The sequence below is a fragment of the Equus caballus genome, chromosome 16, assembly GCF_041296265.1.
Source record: "Equus caballus isolate H_3958 breed thoroughbred chromosome 16, TB-T2T, whole genome shotgun sequence".
Lineage (NCBI taxonomy): Eukaryota > Metazoa > Chordata > Mammalia > Perissodactyla > Equidae > Equus > Equus caballus.
In genome coordinates this window covers 49829694-49844771 of record NC_091699.1, presented here as the reverse complement: position 1 = coordinate 49844771, position 15078 = coordinate 49829694, and the positions used below count along the sequence as shown (strand labels likewise).

Below are 15078 nucleotides of genomic sequence, written 5' to 3'. Positions count from 1 at the left end.
TGACCTTATCTCTAGAAACTCTTAATCAATGCCAAAGACAAGGACATAAATCTGCATCTTGTTTACTGTACTTGTGTGGTAATCTCCCATGATCGACTCCCCCTCCACCCCCAACATCCTCCTTTGTCTTTAGCTAAAAATAATATTTAGGTGGTGGCTTCTGCCATTTACTTAATCTGGTTTGATTCTTATCTAAAAATTAAAGGAGCACCCAATAACCAGACCCTACCTGCACTGATACCGTTTTAACAACTTTATTTTACATATTCTTTCCTTCATCTTGTAAAGAGATAACTCACATACCTATGCCTTAAATTTAGCCCTACTCTCAACCCATGTTTGCAGCAGTTCTTACTGCCCATAGGTCCTGTCCCCATGCTATTCCATACTATTCTCTAAATAGAAGAACACTACTGCCAGACCTTGAGAGTCCAAGAAATCTTTCTTTCGACTCCTCGGCTCACCGACCCCGCATGAAGGGGAGAACCCAGGTGCAGTTCCCCAGGCTGGAGTGTGAGAATACGGAAGGGAGGGCCTGGGTCCTCCCTAAGTCCCCGTCACCCCCTGGCTGGGAAGGGCACAAGGCTCAGCATGCTCCACACACAGGTGGAGGGAGAGGAATGACTCCCTAGGCAGGATGAGGGGCCCTCCATGACCCCGCCCTGCCTCATCCCACCCAGCTGCCTCTGCCCCTCAGCTCCACAGTCTGAAGTTGGACATAGCCCAGGTCCCCCTTCCCCATGCACAAAGGCCACCACGCATTCCCCTCCACACCTACCTCTCCAGCCATCCTCCAATCCCTGTTCTACACCCTGGATGCCCAGCCCTCTGCCTCCCACAAACTTGGTTTCTCTTCATAAACCAGTCCCTGCCCCCAGCCAAGCTCCTAAGAGTTGTTTCTCACCTCCTGTCACTGTCTGCGGCCTCTCTGCTCCGACACCCCCATCCCACTTCCTCCAGGGGCCTCTCTCCTGCCGTCATCCTCCCTGACCTTTTCTGCAGCAGACTCCCCCAAAGCCCCTCATCTGCCCATACCTCACAGACAACAGTGTGAAACCTTCAAGGTGGCGCATGGCGGGGCCTCCAGGAGGAACACCAGTAGCTTGGAAATTGTAGTCATGCATCCAACAGGGATGTGCCTGTGCCGGGAAGTGGGATTCCCTGTGAACCAGGCCTGTGAAGCCAGGAAAGGGTCACTCCCACAAGCTGCCTGAGGAAATGGGCCTGTCCAAGGCAGAAACCAAACTCCCTGTGCCAAATGTGGGGGTCTCAATAAGATTGAGAGGCTCAAGTCCATGCAGGGACACATGATCTGAGGACCCAGACCAGCTGGACTAGCTCAGCTAAAAAGGGCCAGGCCACAGGCGTGGGCTGGAGGGGCTGGCAGCTGGGGACTGTTGCACTCCGCCCCGCCACCTCAGTCAGCCTTTCTTATCAGGTCTCTCCCCACCACCCCTCCCTTTCATTCCAGCATGTGCCCTCCCCTCCTTAGAGGCAGACCCTACCTGAAATTCTGCTTCTTCCCCACCTGGCCTCCCTGAAAGGGCTCACATCTCATTGATGCGGGGTCGGTGAGCCGAGGAGTAGAAAGAAAGATTTCTTGGACTCTCAAGATCTGGCAGTAGGGCTCTTTTATTTAGAGAATAGTGTGGAATAGCATGGGGACAGGGCCCATGGGCAGTCAGAGCTGCTGCTGCTGCATGGGGACAGGGCCTATGGGCAGGCAGAGCCGCTGCTGCTGCCCTGAGTTGAGGGTTAGGGCTAATTTTATAAGGCATGGGTATGTGAGTCATCTCTTTACAAGACAAAGGAAAGAACATGAAAAAAAGTTAAAATGGTATCAGTGCAGGTGGGGTCTGGTCATTGGGTGATCCCATGACTTTTAGACAAGAATCAAATCGGATTAAGTAAAGGTTAGAAAGGTTAGAAGCCACCACCCTAAATCAGTTACATGAGATTGCCAGACAGCAACCAACTTAAGTTCTTGCCTTCCCCATTAAGAGTTTCTAGGGACAAGGTCATCTCCCTTCTTCTTCTTGGTACAGAGAGGGAGGCACCTTTTACAGAGAGAGATTTACCTTACAAATGTAAATGTGTCCCAACAAGGGCAAGTTCCACTCCTCAGAGCCTCCTTCCCTGTCCCAGTTTATCAAAAGCAATCAGCCCCAAACAATCCCGATGCCAAAGAGACATATCCTGGGGTGGCCAATTTCAGGTCCCTACAAGGTCATGCCCCCTTCCTGCACAAATGCAAATGTCTCTCAAAAGGGCAAGCAAAATTCCAATCCTCGGAGCCTGCTTCTCATCTGCAGTTTTAAAAGTAACCAGCGTAAAATCCTCATCATCATCTCAGGGCACAGCCCCCTACCTCCTGTCCCCTGTCCCAGGCCAGTGGCACTCCCCTATGTCCTCACCCTGTCGACGAAAATAATCCATAACCAATCTATAAATGAAAATTTGGGTGAGTTTATTCTGAGCTTAAATCTGAGGATTATAACCCGGGGCCTTTAAGGGCACCAAAGAAGAGGGGTGCACAGAGTGGTTATATACCCCCAGAGAGGACGTTTCACATAGGATTGAAATGTCCCTTTTACAATAGTCGCGAAACTGCTCTGTCAGCACAGCGATTGATGGAAACAGCAGGTGGGTCTTCTGTCTCAGTGAACACAGCAGGGTGGCAGTCTGTTGTCTCGAGCTGGGTGGTCAAAGGTGAGTGCAGCAATCAGTTCCTAGCCTAAGGAAAGATGCTTATCCCTAAGGAAATGCCAATGTGGGGGGAAGTTGCACCTTTATCTCAAGGGCCTCTGTTCTGGCCATAGGAAATGTCTAAGCAGATAGACAATGCGTGCTCAACAGCCACAGTCAGGCCCTTTTGGAAAAAACAAAGTCAGGCCGAATTAGGTTTATACCAAATGGCTTCCTCATATACTCCAATATATCCTATTGCTTGCCATTTCTATTTGTCACCCTCTCCCTCCACATTTCTGCCTCACGATGCCCCCTCAATGCCCCCTCCTCACTATGCTCACATGCTCACCACCCAGCAGAATCGCCAGGCACAGTGGGACCCCACCCTGAACTCCCTCACAGCACTCTTGGCCTCCGAGATTCTGAGCCCATCCAGCACTGTCCGTGTCCTGCGGACTCCCAGAGCTGAGTCTCCAAAGATCTCCTGGGCCTCCACAGGCAACTCGCTGGCCCCAAATCTGTGTCCCCATCTCCACCTGTTCACCCAGGCATGCTGCTCAACTCTCCCCACACGCCACCTCCAGAACATTTCTTTCACCCATTGACCCAGCTCTGGACCCCCTCCCTCCTGATGCGGGGTCGGTGAGCCGAGGAGTCGAAAGAAAGATTTCTTAGACTCTCAAGATCTGGCAGTAGTGCTCTTTTATTTAGAGAATAGTGTGGAATAGCATGGGGACAGGACCCATGGGCAGTCAGAGCTCCCGCTGCTGCCGCTTCTGCTGCCCCCGCTGGCATGGGGACAGAGCCCATGGGCAGGCAGAGCCACTGCTGCTGCCCCCGCTGGCATGGGGACAGGACCCATGGGCAGGCAGAGCTGGTGCGTGGGGACAGGACCCACGGGCAGTCAGAGCTCCTGCTGCTGCCGCTTCTGCTGCCCCCGCTGGCATGGGGACAGAGCCCATGGGCAGGCAGAGCTTCTGCTGCTGCCCCCGCTGGCATGGGGACAGGACCCATGGGCAGGCAGAGCTGGTGCGTGGGGACAGGACCCACGGGCAGTCAGAGCTCCTGCTGCTGCCCCGAGTTGAGGGTTAGGGCTAAATTTAAGGCATAGGTATGTGAGTCATCTCTTTACGAAGACAAAGGAAAGAACAAAAAAAAAGTTAAAATGGTATCAGTGCAGGTGGGGTCTGGTTGTTGGGTGATCCCATGACTTTTAGACAAGAATCGAATCGGATTAAGTAAAGGTCAGAAGCCACCACCCTAAATCAGTTACATGAGATTGCCAGACAGCAAGCAACTTAAGTTCTTGCCTCTGGCATTGACCAAGAGCCTCTAGAGATAAGACCATCCCCCCCTCTTCCTGGCACAGAGAGGGAGGCATCTTCACAGATAGAGGTTTCCCTTAGAAATGTAAATGTTTCCCAACAAAGGGGCAAACAAATTCCACTCCTTGGAGCCTGAATCTCATCTGTAGTTTTAAAACTAACCAGCCTAAAAATCCTCATCATAAGCCATTTTAAAATTAAGCAGCCTAAAAATCCTCATCACCTCCCTCCCATGCTTCCAGTCCTGACCTCCCGAAAGAACAAACCAGTCACATTCCTGTTAAAAAGCAAAATTCAACCAAGTAAATTAGAAGATCTAGTTGGCTTTATTCAAGGACTCATGAATCAGTGTGCATGCCATCCAGAAGATAGAAACTCAAAGGAGTTACACAAAATGGAAGGTTCCTACGTGCAGAAGGAGGGCAGGGCAAGAAAGTATTAGCAAAAGAAAAGAAAGGATTGTTTCAGTCCAGGACGTCTTCCCGTGGGGGAAGGGACAGCAGGAGTTTTATCATGCTGATTATCTCACTGGTGCTGGTCAGGAAATTCTAGACTACCCACTAAGATTATAGCCCTGAGGCCCAGTGGCATAGCAGTTAAGTGCACATGGTCTGCTTTGGCGGCCAGGGTTCGCCGCTTGGGATCCCGGGTGTGGACATGGCACCGCTTGGCAAGCCATGCTGTGGTAGGTGTCCCACATATAAAGTAGAGGAGGATGGGCACGGATGTTAGCTCAGGGCCACTCTTCCTCAAAAAAAAAAAGATTATATTCCTGCGGAAGGTCAAAACTACAGTTAGGTCAGGTATGAAACCTAGGTAGGTGTCATGGGCTTTAGCATAAGTGACACCATTTGGGGCCTGTGATCTTTCTCTCTCTCTTTTTTTGAGGAAGATCAGCCCTGAGCTAACATCTGTCAATCCTCCTCTTTTTGCTGAGGAAGACTGGCCCTGAGCTAACATCCGTGCCCATCTTCCTCTACTTTATATGTGGGACACCTACCACAGCATGGCTTGATGAGCGGTGCCATGTCCGCACCCAGGATCCGAACTGGCAAACCCCGGGCCGCCAAAGCAGAACGTGCTCACTTAACCGCTGCTCCACCGGGCGGTCCCCCTTGTATTTCTCTTTAACAGCACCCCCACTCTAAACCCTGCAGTGGCTCCCTGTGGCTCTTAAGATAAAGTCTCAAGTTCAGTCCATAGCACTGAATGGGGTTCCTCCTGCTCTCAGCAGCCTCCATTCACGTTACCCTACCCTCTTTAGATCCCAATTTAGACACTACCTCCTCCAGGAAGCCTCCCAAGATGCCAAGTCTGTGTTTGGGCTGCCCTCCGTGTTCCCACAGCCCTTGTGATTCCCCCAGCCCAGCACCAAACCCTGGGTCATGTGGGTGTCTTCTGCTACTGTGGGAACTCAGTGAGGCTGGTGACCAGAGGCAGGAGAGCAGACCCCTTGCTTTGGTGGGGTCATGGCAGCCAGGCAGCAGCAGGCAGCATCTGGGCCTATGGTGAGTGCTGTGCCTTGCAAGGTCCCCTGCTGGGCCTGTGGCAGTGGCAACAGGCATGCTCACCAGGCCAAAGCAAGAACTGTGATTCAGGCTGGAGACGAAGCTGTATGGCCTCTGAGTCTTGCCCTCCAGTCCACTTGGTGGCTCTGCGAGCTACACAAGTTCCTCTCCATAAATTCCATTTCTGATCAAGTTGGGCAGGGTCAGTTTCCTCCAACTGATAGAGAAATTGTCACCAGGAATGGCAGCAGGTGGCCAGGGAAATGGGGGTGTGCCCGGACTGGACATTTGCCTGGTTGAAGTTAAAAGCAGGGAAATCCAACCAGGATTGGGGGAGGGCTCCAGCAACCCTGACAGGCTGAAGTGACAGAGCTAGTAAAGCCACTGCTGGCAGTGTGGAATGAGAAAACAGAAAGTTGTTCACCTTGTTTCCTGGTATCAGAGGTCCTAAAATGCTTGGAATTTATTGTTTTTTTGTATGCTAATGAGATGACTGCTGCCGGGGAGGGGGGAGCAGTGAGAGGGAGTCATTCCCCTCTAGACAGCTTCAGGGTAGGGGCTGGCCACCACAAGACCCAGCCAGGAACAGAGGGTTGGGGGGGGGGGGGCGGCGGCGCAGAGCTGGCCACGCTCCGCTTCTGCAGCCCAGGGTTTCACCGGTTCAAATCCTGGGCGCAGACATGGCACCGCTCATCAGGCCATGCTGAGGTGGCGTCCCACATGCCACAACTAGGAGGACCCACAATTACAATACACAACTATGTACTGGGGGGCTTTGGAGAGAAGAAAAGAGAAGATTGGCAACAGATGTTAGCTCAGGTGCCAATCTAAAAAAAAAAAATAGAGGGTTGGTACTTTCGGCCCCACCCCCAACCTGAGGGCATGGAGGGTGGAGATTGACATCTATCACCATAGGCCAAGGATTTAATCAATCATGCATGCCTACGTAATGAAACCGCCATAAAACCCCCGGAACCGGTGGCCCTCAGGGAGCTCGTGGGTTGGTGAGCACGGTGGTGAACCCGGAAGGCGGCAGCCTTGGGCAGCTTGGAAGCTCCGCACCACCCTTCCCCGCCCTGCGCACCTCGCCCTGGGCCTCTCTTCCATTCGGCTGTTCCTGAGTTGCAACCTTTATATAGACTGGGAAATGGAAATACAGTGTTTTCCTGAGTTCTGTCAGTGGTTCTAGTGAATTATCAAACCTGAGCAGGGTGTTGTAGGGACCCCCATCTATAGCCGGCTGGTCAGAAGTTACAGGTGGCCCTCTCAGGACTTGGGAATGGCACCTGAAGCGGGGGCAGTCTTGTGGGACTTAAGGGACTGAGCCCTTAACCTGTGGTGTCTGCACTAACTCTGGAGTTAGTGTCAGAACTGAATTGAATTGTTGGACCCCCAGTTGGCGTGGGAGAATCAGAGAACTGATCGTTGGTGTGGAAAACCCCACGCAATTTAGTGTCTGATGTGGCATCAGAAAACAAGACACCACAGGTGGCCACTCAGGTGATGCGCTCATTGAGGCCAAGGCCCATTACCTTAGAATAGCATGAAGGGCCTGAGAAGTGAAGGACTGGTCGTTAGGTGGTTGCTTCTAACAGCACCAAACAGCTTCAAGAAAGAATGACAGGGTCAGGTTCTTAGCTACTCATGTCAAGGCACAAACAGAAATTTCTCAACTTTGCAAAGGAGTCTCCTATTGTTGCAGCCGTGGAGCTGAGAGAGCCCAGCATCAAAGCCAAAGGTAGATTCTCAGGGTTTCAGACTAAACCTGGGTTGAATTCACAGCCTCCCTAAGCCGTTATGTGCAAGTTAGGCTCTGATCAGGACAGAGCAGAGGGTGCACACAGAGACCCCGGAAACAGGACTCCACATGCCTACATCCAGTGGGCAGTTCTCAGTCCTTAACTTCCTTGACCACTCATCTGCGTCATCTGACACAGTGGGCCACTCCCTCCTCCTCCCACACTCCCCACACTGCTCCTTCTCACACTCCTTTGCTGGCTCTTCCTCATCTCAAGCTCTTAATGTGGGGTCCCCAGGGCTCAGTCCTTAAGCCCCATTTCTTCTCTATTTACACCCGCCTTGGAGTTTCCATCCAGTGTCATAACTCTCAAAGTCATCTACCCACTGATGATGCCATTTCTTATCTCTAGCCTAGGGCTCTTGAACTCCAGATTCGAAGATGCAACTGTTCTGTCAACATCTTCACTTGGATCCAACTGGCATTTCATCTTAATGTGCCTTCAACTGAGCTGCTGACCCCCTAGCGCCACTAGCTTCCCACGCAGGCTTCCACATGTCCATAGTGGTAACCCCATCCCTTGGCATCTTGTCTTTCTCATGTGCCTTCATCCAAACCATCAGTCAATCCTGGCTCTACCTTCAAAATTGAAGTAGAATCTGACTGCTTCTCAACAGCTCCATCACAAGCATCTTGGTCTCTCACCTGGGCTATCACAGCAGCCTCCAGACAGGGCTCCTGGCTTCCACTCTGCCCCATTAGTCTATTCTTGATTCAGCAGCAGCCAGAGGGATCCTTTAAAAATGTTCATCAGATCAAGTCCCTCAGCTCAAAGCCCTTCATGGGCCTCTCATTTCCAAGGCCCCACATCATCTGTACCCCATGACCTCTGACCTTGTCTTCTTTCACCTCATTCTCTCTTCTGCAGCTCCCCCACCCCCACCCCTCGCTTCCTCTATGTCCCTGGGACTCTCTGGGCACAGCCTGCCTTCACAGTATTGCACTGGCTGTGGATGCTCCAGGCTTCATCCAGACCTTTGGTCGCCCCTCTGTGAGGCCCTCCCCTCTGTCCCAGCACCCTCTAATATACTACATCTTTATTTCTTTACTCTGTCTCCCACCACAAACAAGAATGTCAGCTCTGAGACAGCAGGGAGTTTACCTGTGGTACTGACTGCTGTATCCCCACTGCTTAGCCCATGGTAGGTACTTAACGTGGTAATGAAGTAAGTGGAATGAAGATATATGAAAGAACTTGGAGGAACAAAATTACCACCAACCCCTGGCCCTTCTGCACCTCCCTTGCCCACCGAAGCATGGTGTCCTCCTCTGAGACCTCATGAGGGAGTTACTTTGCAAGGGGAGCCAAGTCTCCTCATGCCCCTCTTCCCCAACTCCTTAGTATCTCCAGTGCCTTAGACTAGAGATGGATTCCAGCATGTCTGGAGACCTTATTACAAAGTCAAACCCAGAGGGGAAGGCTTATATATCAAAAGAATTGTTAAGACTCTATTATTTTACATTGGCCAAAATATGGAGAATATGTGTGGGAAAAGATTGACGTCCTAGACCAAGGAGATTAGAATATAAGTTTACATTGGGCTGAATTTATCACTACAGATGCACTTGCTGGCATAAGTGACTGGGGCTGTTCTGCGTGTCTATTTGGTTGGCTGAAATGAAAGCTGGGTCCCGCCAGATGCAACTGAGATGCCAAAAGCTCCCCGGTATAGAGGAGACTCCAAAGCCTCAGGAAGGCTCATTCATTCACTCAAATAACTGTAGGGCTGAAGTAATCACGGATAACTCACCTTTTCCCTGAGTGCCTGCAGAGGACCCAGAAGATACTCCCTTCACCAAGGCCTTTGGAAGTCCACTGCTGATGGGAGCATCTTTGAAAAGTTTCAATTTGCTGGGGCTGTGGTATCTAAGGTCTGTACACTGAGAGGCTCAAACAACAATTTATTGTTTCCCAGTTCTGGAGGCTGGAAGCTTGAAACCAAGGTGTCAGCAGGTCCATGATCTCTCTGAAGGCGCTAGAGAATTTGGGATTAGGGGCCCACCATACTCCCGTATGACCTCATCTTATTACATCTGCAAGGACCCTCTTCCATATAAGCTCACATCCTGAGGGACCAGGGGTTAGGTCTTCAGTATATGAATTTCAGGAGGGAACACAATTCCAACCATAACAAGCACCACAGTCACTGTTCTCCATGGGTCAGGGATTCTGACTGGAGACACTATAGTTGACACGGCTCCTTGATTTCATCGCAGACACCAGGACCTTGAGCTGCTCGAGGAGAGAGAGGTGTGGAGACCAGGACATGCAGGAGGACTTACAGGTAATCTGAATGGTCAGACCTGGAAGGATCTTTCGCAGGATCACCAGGCTGCCAGGACCAAAATCGAAGGGGAGGCAGGCAGAGTCCTACTTGATGTGTATAACGAAAGAGCTGGAGGTCTGCCCAAGAGAGACCTGACTGTAACAGAGAGGATTTCTTACCAATTTTCTAGATCAGATCGGTCTACAAACCCAGGGCTGCTGAAGGAAGTGGGGTGGGTGCCCTCTAAGGAGAGCCCCGTGAAATGGCACAGGCTCACGCAGGTACTTTCCCCATAACCCTTACCAAAGAGCCCTGTGCCCACTAACCAGGGTGTGGCAGGCACTAGTCTGTCGACCACAAAGCCATTTTTCACGTTCAATAAAATAGCTTTGTTCAGACAACACTGTGCCCAGCCCCCGGGGATGAACAATGATTGGTCTAAACCAAACATGGTGATACTCCTCTTCACAGGTGATGATTATATTTTATTTTATTAACATATGGTATATAATTATTATATTATAAATATAATTCAAATGTTGCTGAAACCTATGTCTTTGCAACAGCATTTTATTCTATCCAAATATCCTCTGATCCTACCTGATGGCCGTTGTTTCCTAGCAACCAAAAACGCTACAAAATTCTTCAACATGACAATGTATAGTCATTCTTGCCAGGCTGGGGTAGAACGTCGGAACTGAAGAAAAATTATGATAGTGTTCTATTTCATTCCTTCTGCTGTTGCTTTGCTAAGTCTTCAACACCTTCTTCGAAAAGTACTGAAGCCTCCAAGGAGGTCAGCTGTCCACCCCAGGAACTCAGCCCCCAACCTCGCTTGCCAGGAAAATGGTTGTAGCTGATAGCCCTCTGAGCCGGGAAGAAGCCCAGGGGTTTCTGTCATCCACCGTGACACAGCTGGGTAAGGCAGAGCCATAGCTGTCGGCAACCCTGAACCACCCGAAAGCCGCCCAGCCATAGCCGCACTCTGCCCTGACACACTGGGAGAGGCGCAGGTGGGCACCCAGCCATGCTCAGCCCCACCACGTCCATGGAGGAACACCTGCATGGTGGAACACCTACAACCCGCCCTCCCAACAGCCTGACCAGGCCCAGGGCAGGACGTTTAGAAAGTCCAATGAAATTTTGAGGCATGGGAAAGGGAAAGCCCTGCCCCTTGTCACCATATTCCCTACCCTGGAAGTAGGTGACAAAGCAAACACCATATAACTAGCCACAACATGCCCCTACCCAAGGCCTCATGCAGCCCCTCCATCCTCCATCCAGCCCCTGGTTCCCCTCCCCAAGGATGCCAACATTTGGGACCCATATTTCTAGGGACCCCAGAATCCTCCCCTTAATGGTGCTCCATCCCAGATTCCCAGGTCAGCCCAGAGAAAACTCGGGCCCTGCCCCTGCCCGTGTGTGCCAGGCCCAGGGCTCACTCCAGGGCAAGACAGTTTCCTCTCCAGAGAGGGGTAGGCATAGGGGTGGGAGCTGGACCAAGGATCCCAACACAGACCTAGGAGAGAGACCCCAACATGCGGTTCTGCAGCACTGGCCGGGAAGGACACTTGACAAATGGAGAGCTGGCCACAAGATACAACCTTAGATTAATATTATTTTTTTAAGTATTTATTGCAAAGAATGCCGGACACAGTCTGATGGGTGGCTGAGATCCAACACTACCCATTCCAGAGAGAGCAGAAGGTCTGAAACATGCACATTGACCATCCCAGCTAAAACCTGGCAGCCCACCAGGTGGGTTGCTGCCCATGCAGAGACCACTCCAGGGCAGAGGGAAGGAGGGGCCGCCCCAGCTCAGGATGTGACCCCAGACTTCCCTCTGCCCTATCCCAATCCTTGTAACACATTCAGGTCAAGCAGCTCTTGACTGACTTCTGGACATAGAGAGAAAAGGCCTTGCTGATCTCGCTGGCCTGAGGTTCTAGAGAGGTGCGGACATCCAGATGTCCATGCCACTGACTGAAGGGACCCATTATGGCCAACAAGGGAGTGTGCCCAGGTAACCAAAAGTCACCCAAATTCTGGGGAACACAGAAACAAAGGCTGCAGTCCCTATATCCCAAAGGCAGTGGCAAGCTCCTCTGGCTTTGGGTCTAAGGGGCTTGGGGGTCTGACAGGAAACAAGTCCAGAAGGAGGATCCTTCCCCAGCCCCACCCTGGACACCTCTCCACCTGTGTTTGTCCACAGGTACTGCAGCATACGAAGCTGAGAATACCAGTGGGGCCAGGAACATGACTTCGTTCAAGGACAGGTGGCACCTGTGGACTGCAAAGCTCTGGGGGGCTGGGAAACGTGGCTGCTCTGCCAAGCACAGCCCAGGAAAGATTCTGGGTGCAAAATGGGCTTGGGATCCTGGGGCCTGACTTCACCAAGGACCACCTGTGGGCAGCAGGGCATCTGACTACAAATCAGACACTTTCTCACCTAACCCCATGACTTGCTGGCCAGTCCATTTGCCCAGCTATAAAATACAGCTGGAACCCGCTGCCCAGGCTGTCTCTCTGGGCCCAAAAGAACTCAGGGGCGTGACAGACGGCAGACTCCCCAAGGTCATTTTTACCAGGCTCCTGTGCATGTGAACAAAGAGCCGTGAAGTCGCTGGGAAAATCTTCCCTTGGAGAGGGGCAGCCTCTGGGTTCTGACCTTTCCCCTGCTCCGCCCCCCACGTGGAGTCACAAACGACAGGACAGGCTGTACAGGACCACAACAAGCTTTTCTGAATCATTCACAGCAAATGCATGTCCCTGTCACTGGTGTCCACTCCCATGTGGACACAGGCAGCAGGAGTGGGAGGTAGCCTGGCGGCACAGCCAGAGGGGGCAGACAGGACGGCAGCCCCTCCCTTGAGCACATGGGAGTGTGAACTGGGAAGAGTAACTCACACACCGCCCTGGCTTTACGTGGTTTCACCACCAGAGCAGTGGGGAAGGGCCGGCCTGGGCCCCAGCTCCCGCAAGGATTCCAGTGTACACACAACTGGGAAGGGGTGACCACGCGTGCTCCGCACCCTGAATGCTTCTGTGCATCACAACGTGCTGAAGTGAGCACACTGCTTTCATGAGTGTCCTCAAATGCGGTGGCAGGGACACAAGCACCTGGCCAGTGGGCACGTCTGCCTTGGAGGAAGCTCTTCAGTTCCTGGCAGGGCAGGATGGGAAGGGCCCTCCCTCTCACCTGAGGCAGCAGCAGCTCAGGATCCCATGAAGACCTTGCCTCTGGCCCTAGAAGAGGTCACAGAGAGGAGAGCAGAGCCCCTGCAGGGGTCCCCAGGTCCACCCTGCAGCTTGGCCACGGTGGGCCCATCACAGCAAGTGCTTTCTGTTTCACATTTTAGGGTTTCACACTTCACAAAGCCAACCCGACCAGTGAGAGAGAACACCTAAAAGCTGCAACAGAGACAGCAGGCACAGGAAACCTCTCACCAGCCCGGGGCAGACACAGTCTGGCTGAAGGATTTTTAGCAGCAGGTCAGGCACCATGTACGACCCCGTTGCTGACTCAACACGGAAGCGGGTTGGGCTGGGGCAGGGGTTCTGGGTGCCACCAGCCATGCATGGCTTTGAGGGCGTTCCTGTGTGGCGACTGTCACACAGACGGGGGTCCTGGAATGACCTCAGCTGCAGAGATCAATGCCTGCCAGGGGTCACAGTGGACGAGACGCAGTCACTGGTGAGCAGGGACTGTGACAAGGGCTTCCTCTGGAGGCCTCGAGATGTCTACATTCTGCACAAAAATAAAAACACACAACATTCACCCCACGGCAACAATAGACGGACACCTGCTGTGTGCTTTCCCCATCACTGTGGCCATCTGGCCTCACATTCTTACCCTGAGGAGCCCTGGTAGCAGTACTCCAGACCTCAACTTCCCTAAGAGTGTGGTCAAGAGTCTCTTGAACACGGTGGGTGGATGAACACAAGAACAAGGGGTGGGGGGGGGTTGGAGGATGCCTCTGGTTCCCGCTTGCTCCTTGCAGACAGGTCAGGCATCACCCAGAGTAAGGCCATCTCCACCTCCTGCCTCAGGTCTGGGTCAACTGGCCCCCTGGCTCTCCTGAAGCCCTCAGCCACAGATGGTCCCCGCCCTGCTGCAGAGCCCAGTTTGTCCACAGCCTGCTGAGCTCAGGGCAACTCAGGCCTAAGGAACAGGAGGCCTGAGTCTTCCCTCAGCTCTATGAGACTGTCCTGTGTGACTCCCAATCCTGGTGGCCCAATGGAACAAGTCACCAATGATCCAGGTTGCAGCCCTGTGCAACGTGACATGCCCAGATCTGCAGGGAGGGAGACATGATACCCATGGTCACACCCCCGGGTTCACAGGACTGGCCACCAGAATTGTAAGGGCAGGTACAATCTCAATGGGGACAGTGTGTCTGAAGGCCCTCTTTCCCACCACAGGCTGCCCCCAAGGATGAGCTAGCACCTGGGGATCCGCCCACCTGAAAGGGAAGCATCCCGGAATCTGTAACAAGCAGTAGTTTGCCTCTTAGAAGCACCCACCCAGAGGCGGGCAGGGTGGCCTGCCAGCTACTTCACGACCATGCCAGCTCTTGCCCTGTGGACCAGGTGGGTCAGCCCTCAACACCTGCTAGATCCAGGGGTCTCTCTCACCATCACCTGGTCAGTCAATGCTGGGGACCCAATGCCATCTGAGTTCTCCTCAGCACAAAGGATGTCTGTTAGGACATGCCTTTTCCTGTGACCTGTGGGTGCCAGACTGGGCCTGGACCAGACTCTCAGGACAAATGGGGAAGAAGCTGCTCCTGGTGAGAGGCAGCCTTAGAAAGCAGGAAGACACATCCACATATCTCTGCCTGCAGGGCTCAAGGCCAAGGGGCTGCAGGTGAGCAGCCCAAGGCCAGCACCCTCGGCAGGGACCCAGGGCCTGGCATGTCTCATCGTGGGTGGCAGCAGGCACGACTGAAGCCCCAGGAACCTTCTTGGTGCAGTAGACTCTGGGAATAGGGTTCAGAAGGGGCAATCCTGCCCTTGGCTTCAGTGGGAGAGGGAGAGGTAATCAGCATGGCAGAAGGACCCCATATGGGCATAGAAAGTGATTCTGGGCAACACTTCAGGGAGCTTCTATCTTAAACAAGGCACTGGGGGAACACAGGATGGTGAACTGCTCTTCTGCAGGAAACATTCTGCCCAGTCCCAAGACTCCCTCAGCATCTGCATGGCCCTTTCCTCAACAAAGCAGAATACTGTTTTAATTTTTAAAAGTGCCAGAGTTGGAAAGGGTGCTCATGAGGCCTGGGCTGGTTGGAGAGCATGGACGAATCCCCATCTGCCCCCTTACTGGCCTCCAGCCTCTTCCCCAGCTGGGACCTCCCTCCTTGGCTCAGACTTCTGTGGTGGGGCTGCTGGGGAGGCAGCCACACCCAGGCTCAGGGGCTTCCAAGCCTGGTGGCCCAGCGCCAGGCACTTTCCCACCCCCTAGGCAGCACCCTCGGGAAGACCTAGCCCAG

The 15078-nt window shown here is 52.8% G+C and overlaps 1 protein-coding gene across 16 annotated transcripts in view; it reads right to left on the bottom strand.

Annotated features, from left to right (window-relative positions):
* Nucleotides 1-12305: 12305 nt before the first annotated feature.
* The window catches only part of PFKFB4 (6-phosphofructo-2-kinase/fructose-2,6-biphosphatase 4), a 41613-nt gene continuing 38840 nt past the window's right edge, over nt 12306-15078 (bottom strand). For all 16 annotated transcript variants that reach the window (XR_001378571.3, XR_011426916.1, XR_011426915.1 and 13 more), the window contains one exon: nt 12306-13334. Coding sequence is in view for 13 of the 16 variants with exons in the window: in XM_070237715.1 (XP_070093816.1) it covers nt 13275-13334 (60 nt within the window). In the remaining 3 variants the exon portion in view is untranslated. The remainder of the gene's footprint in view (nt 13335-15078) is intronic.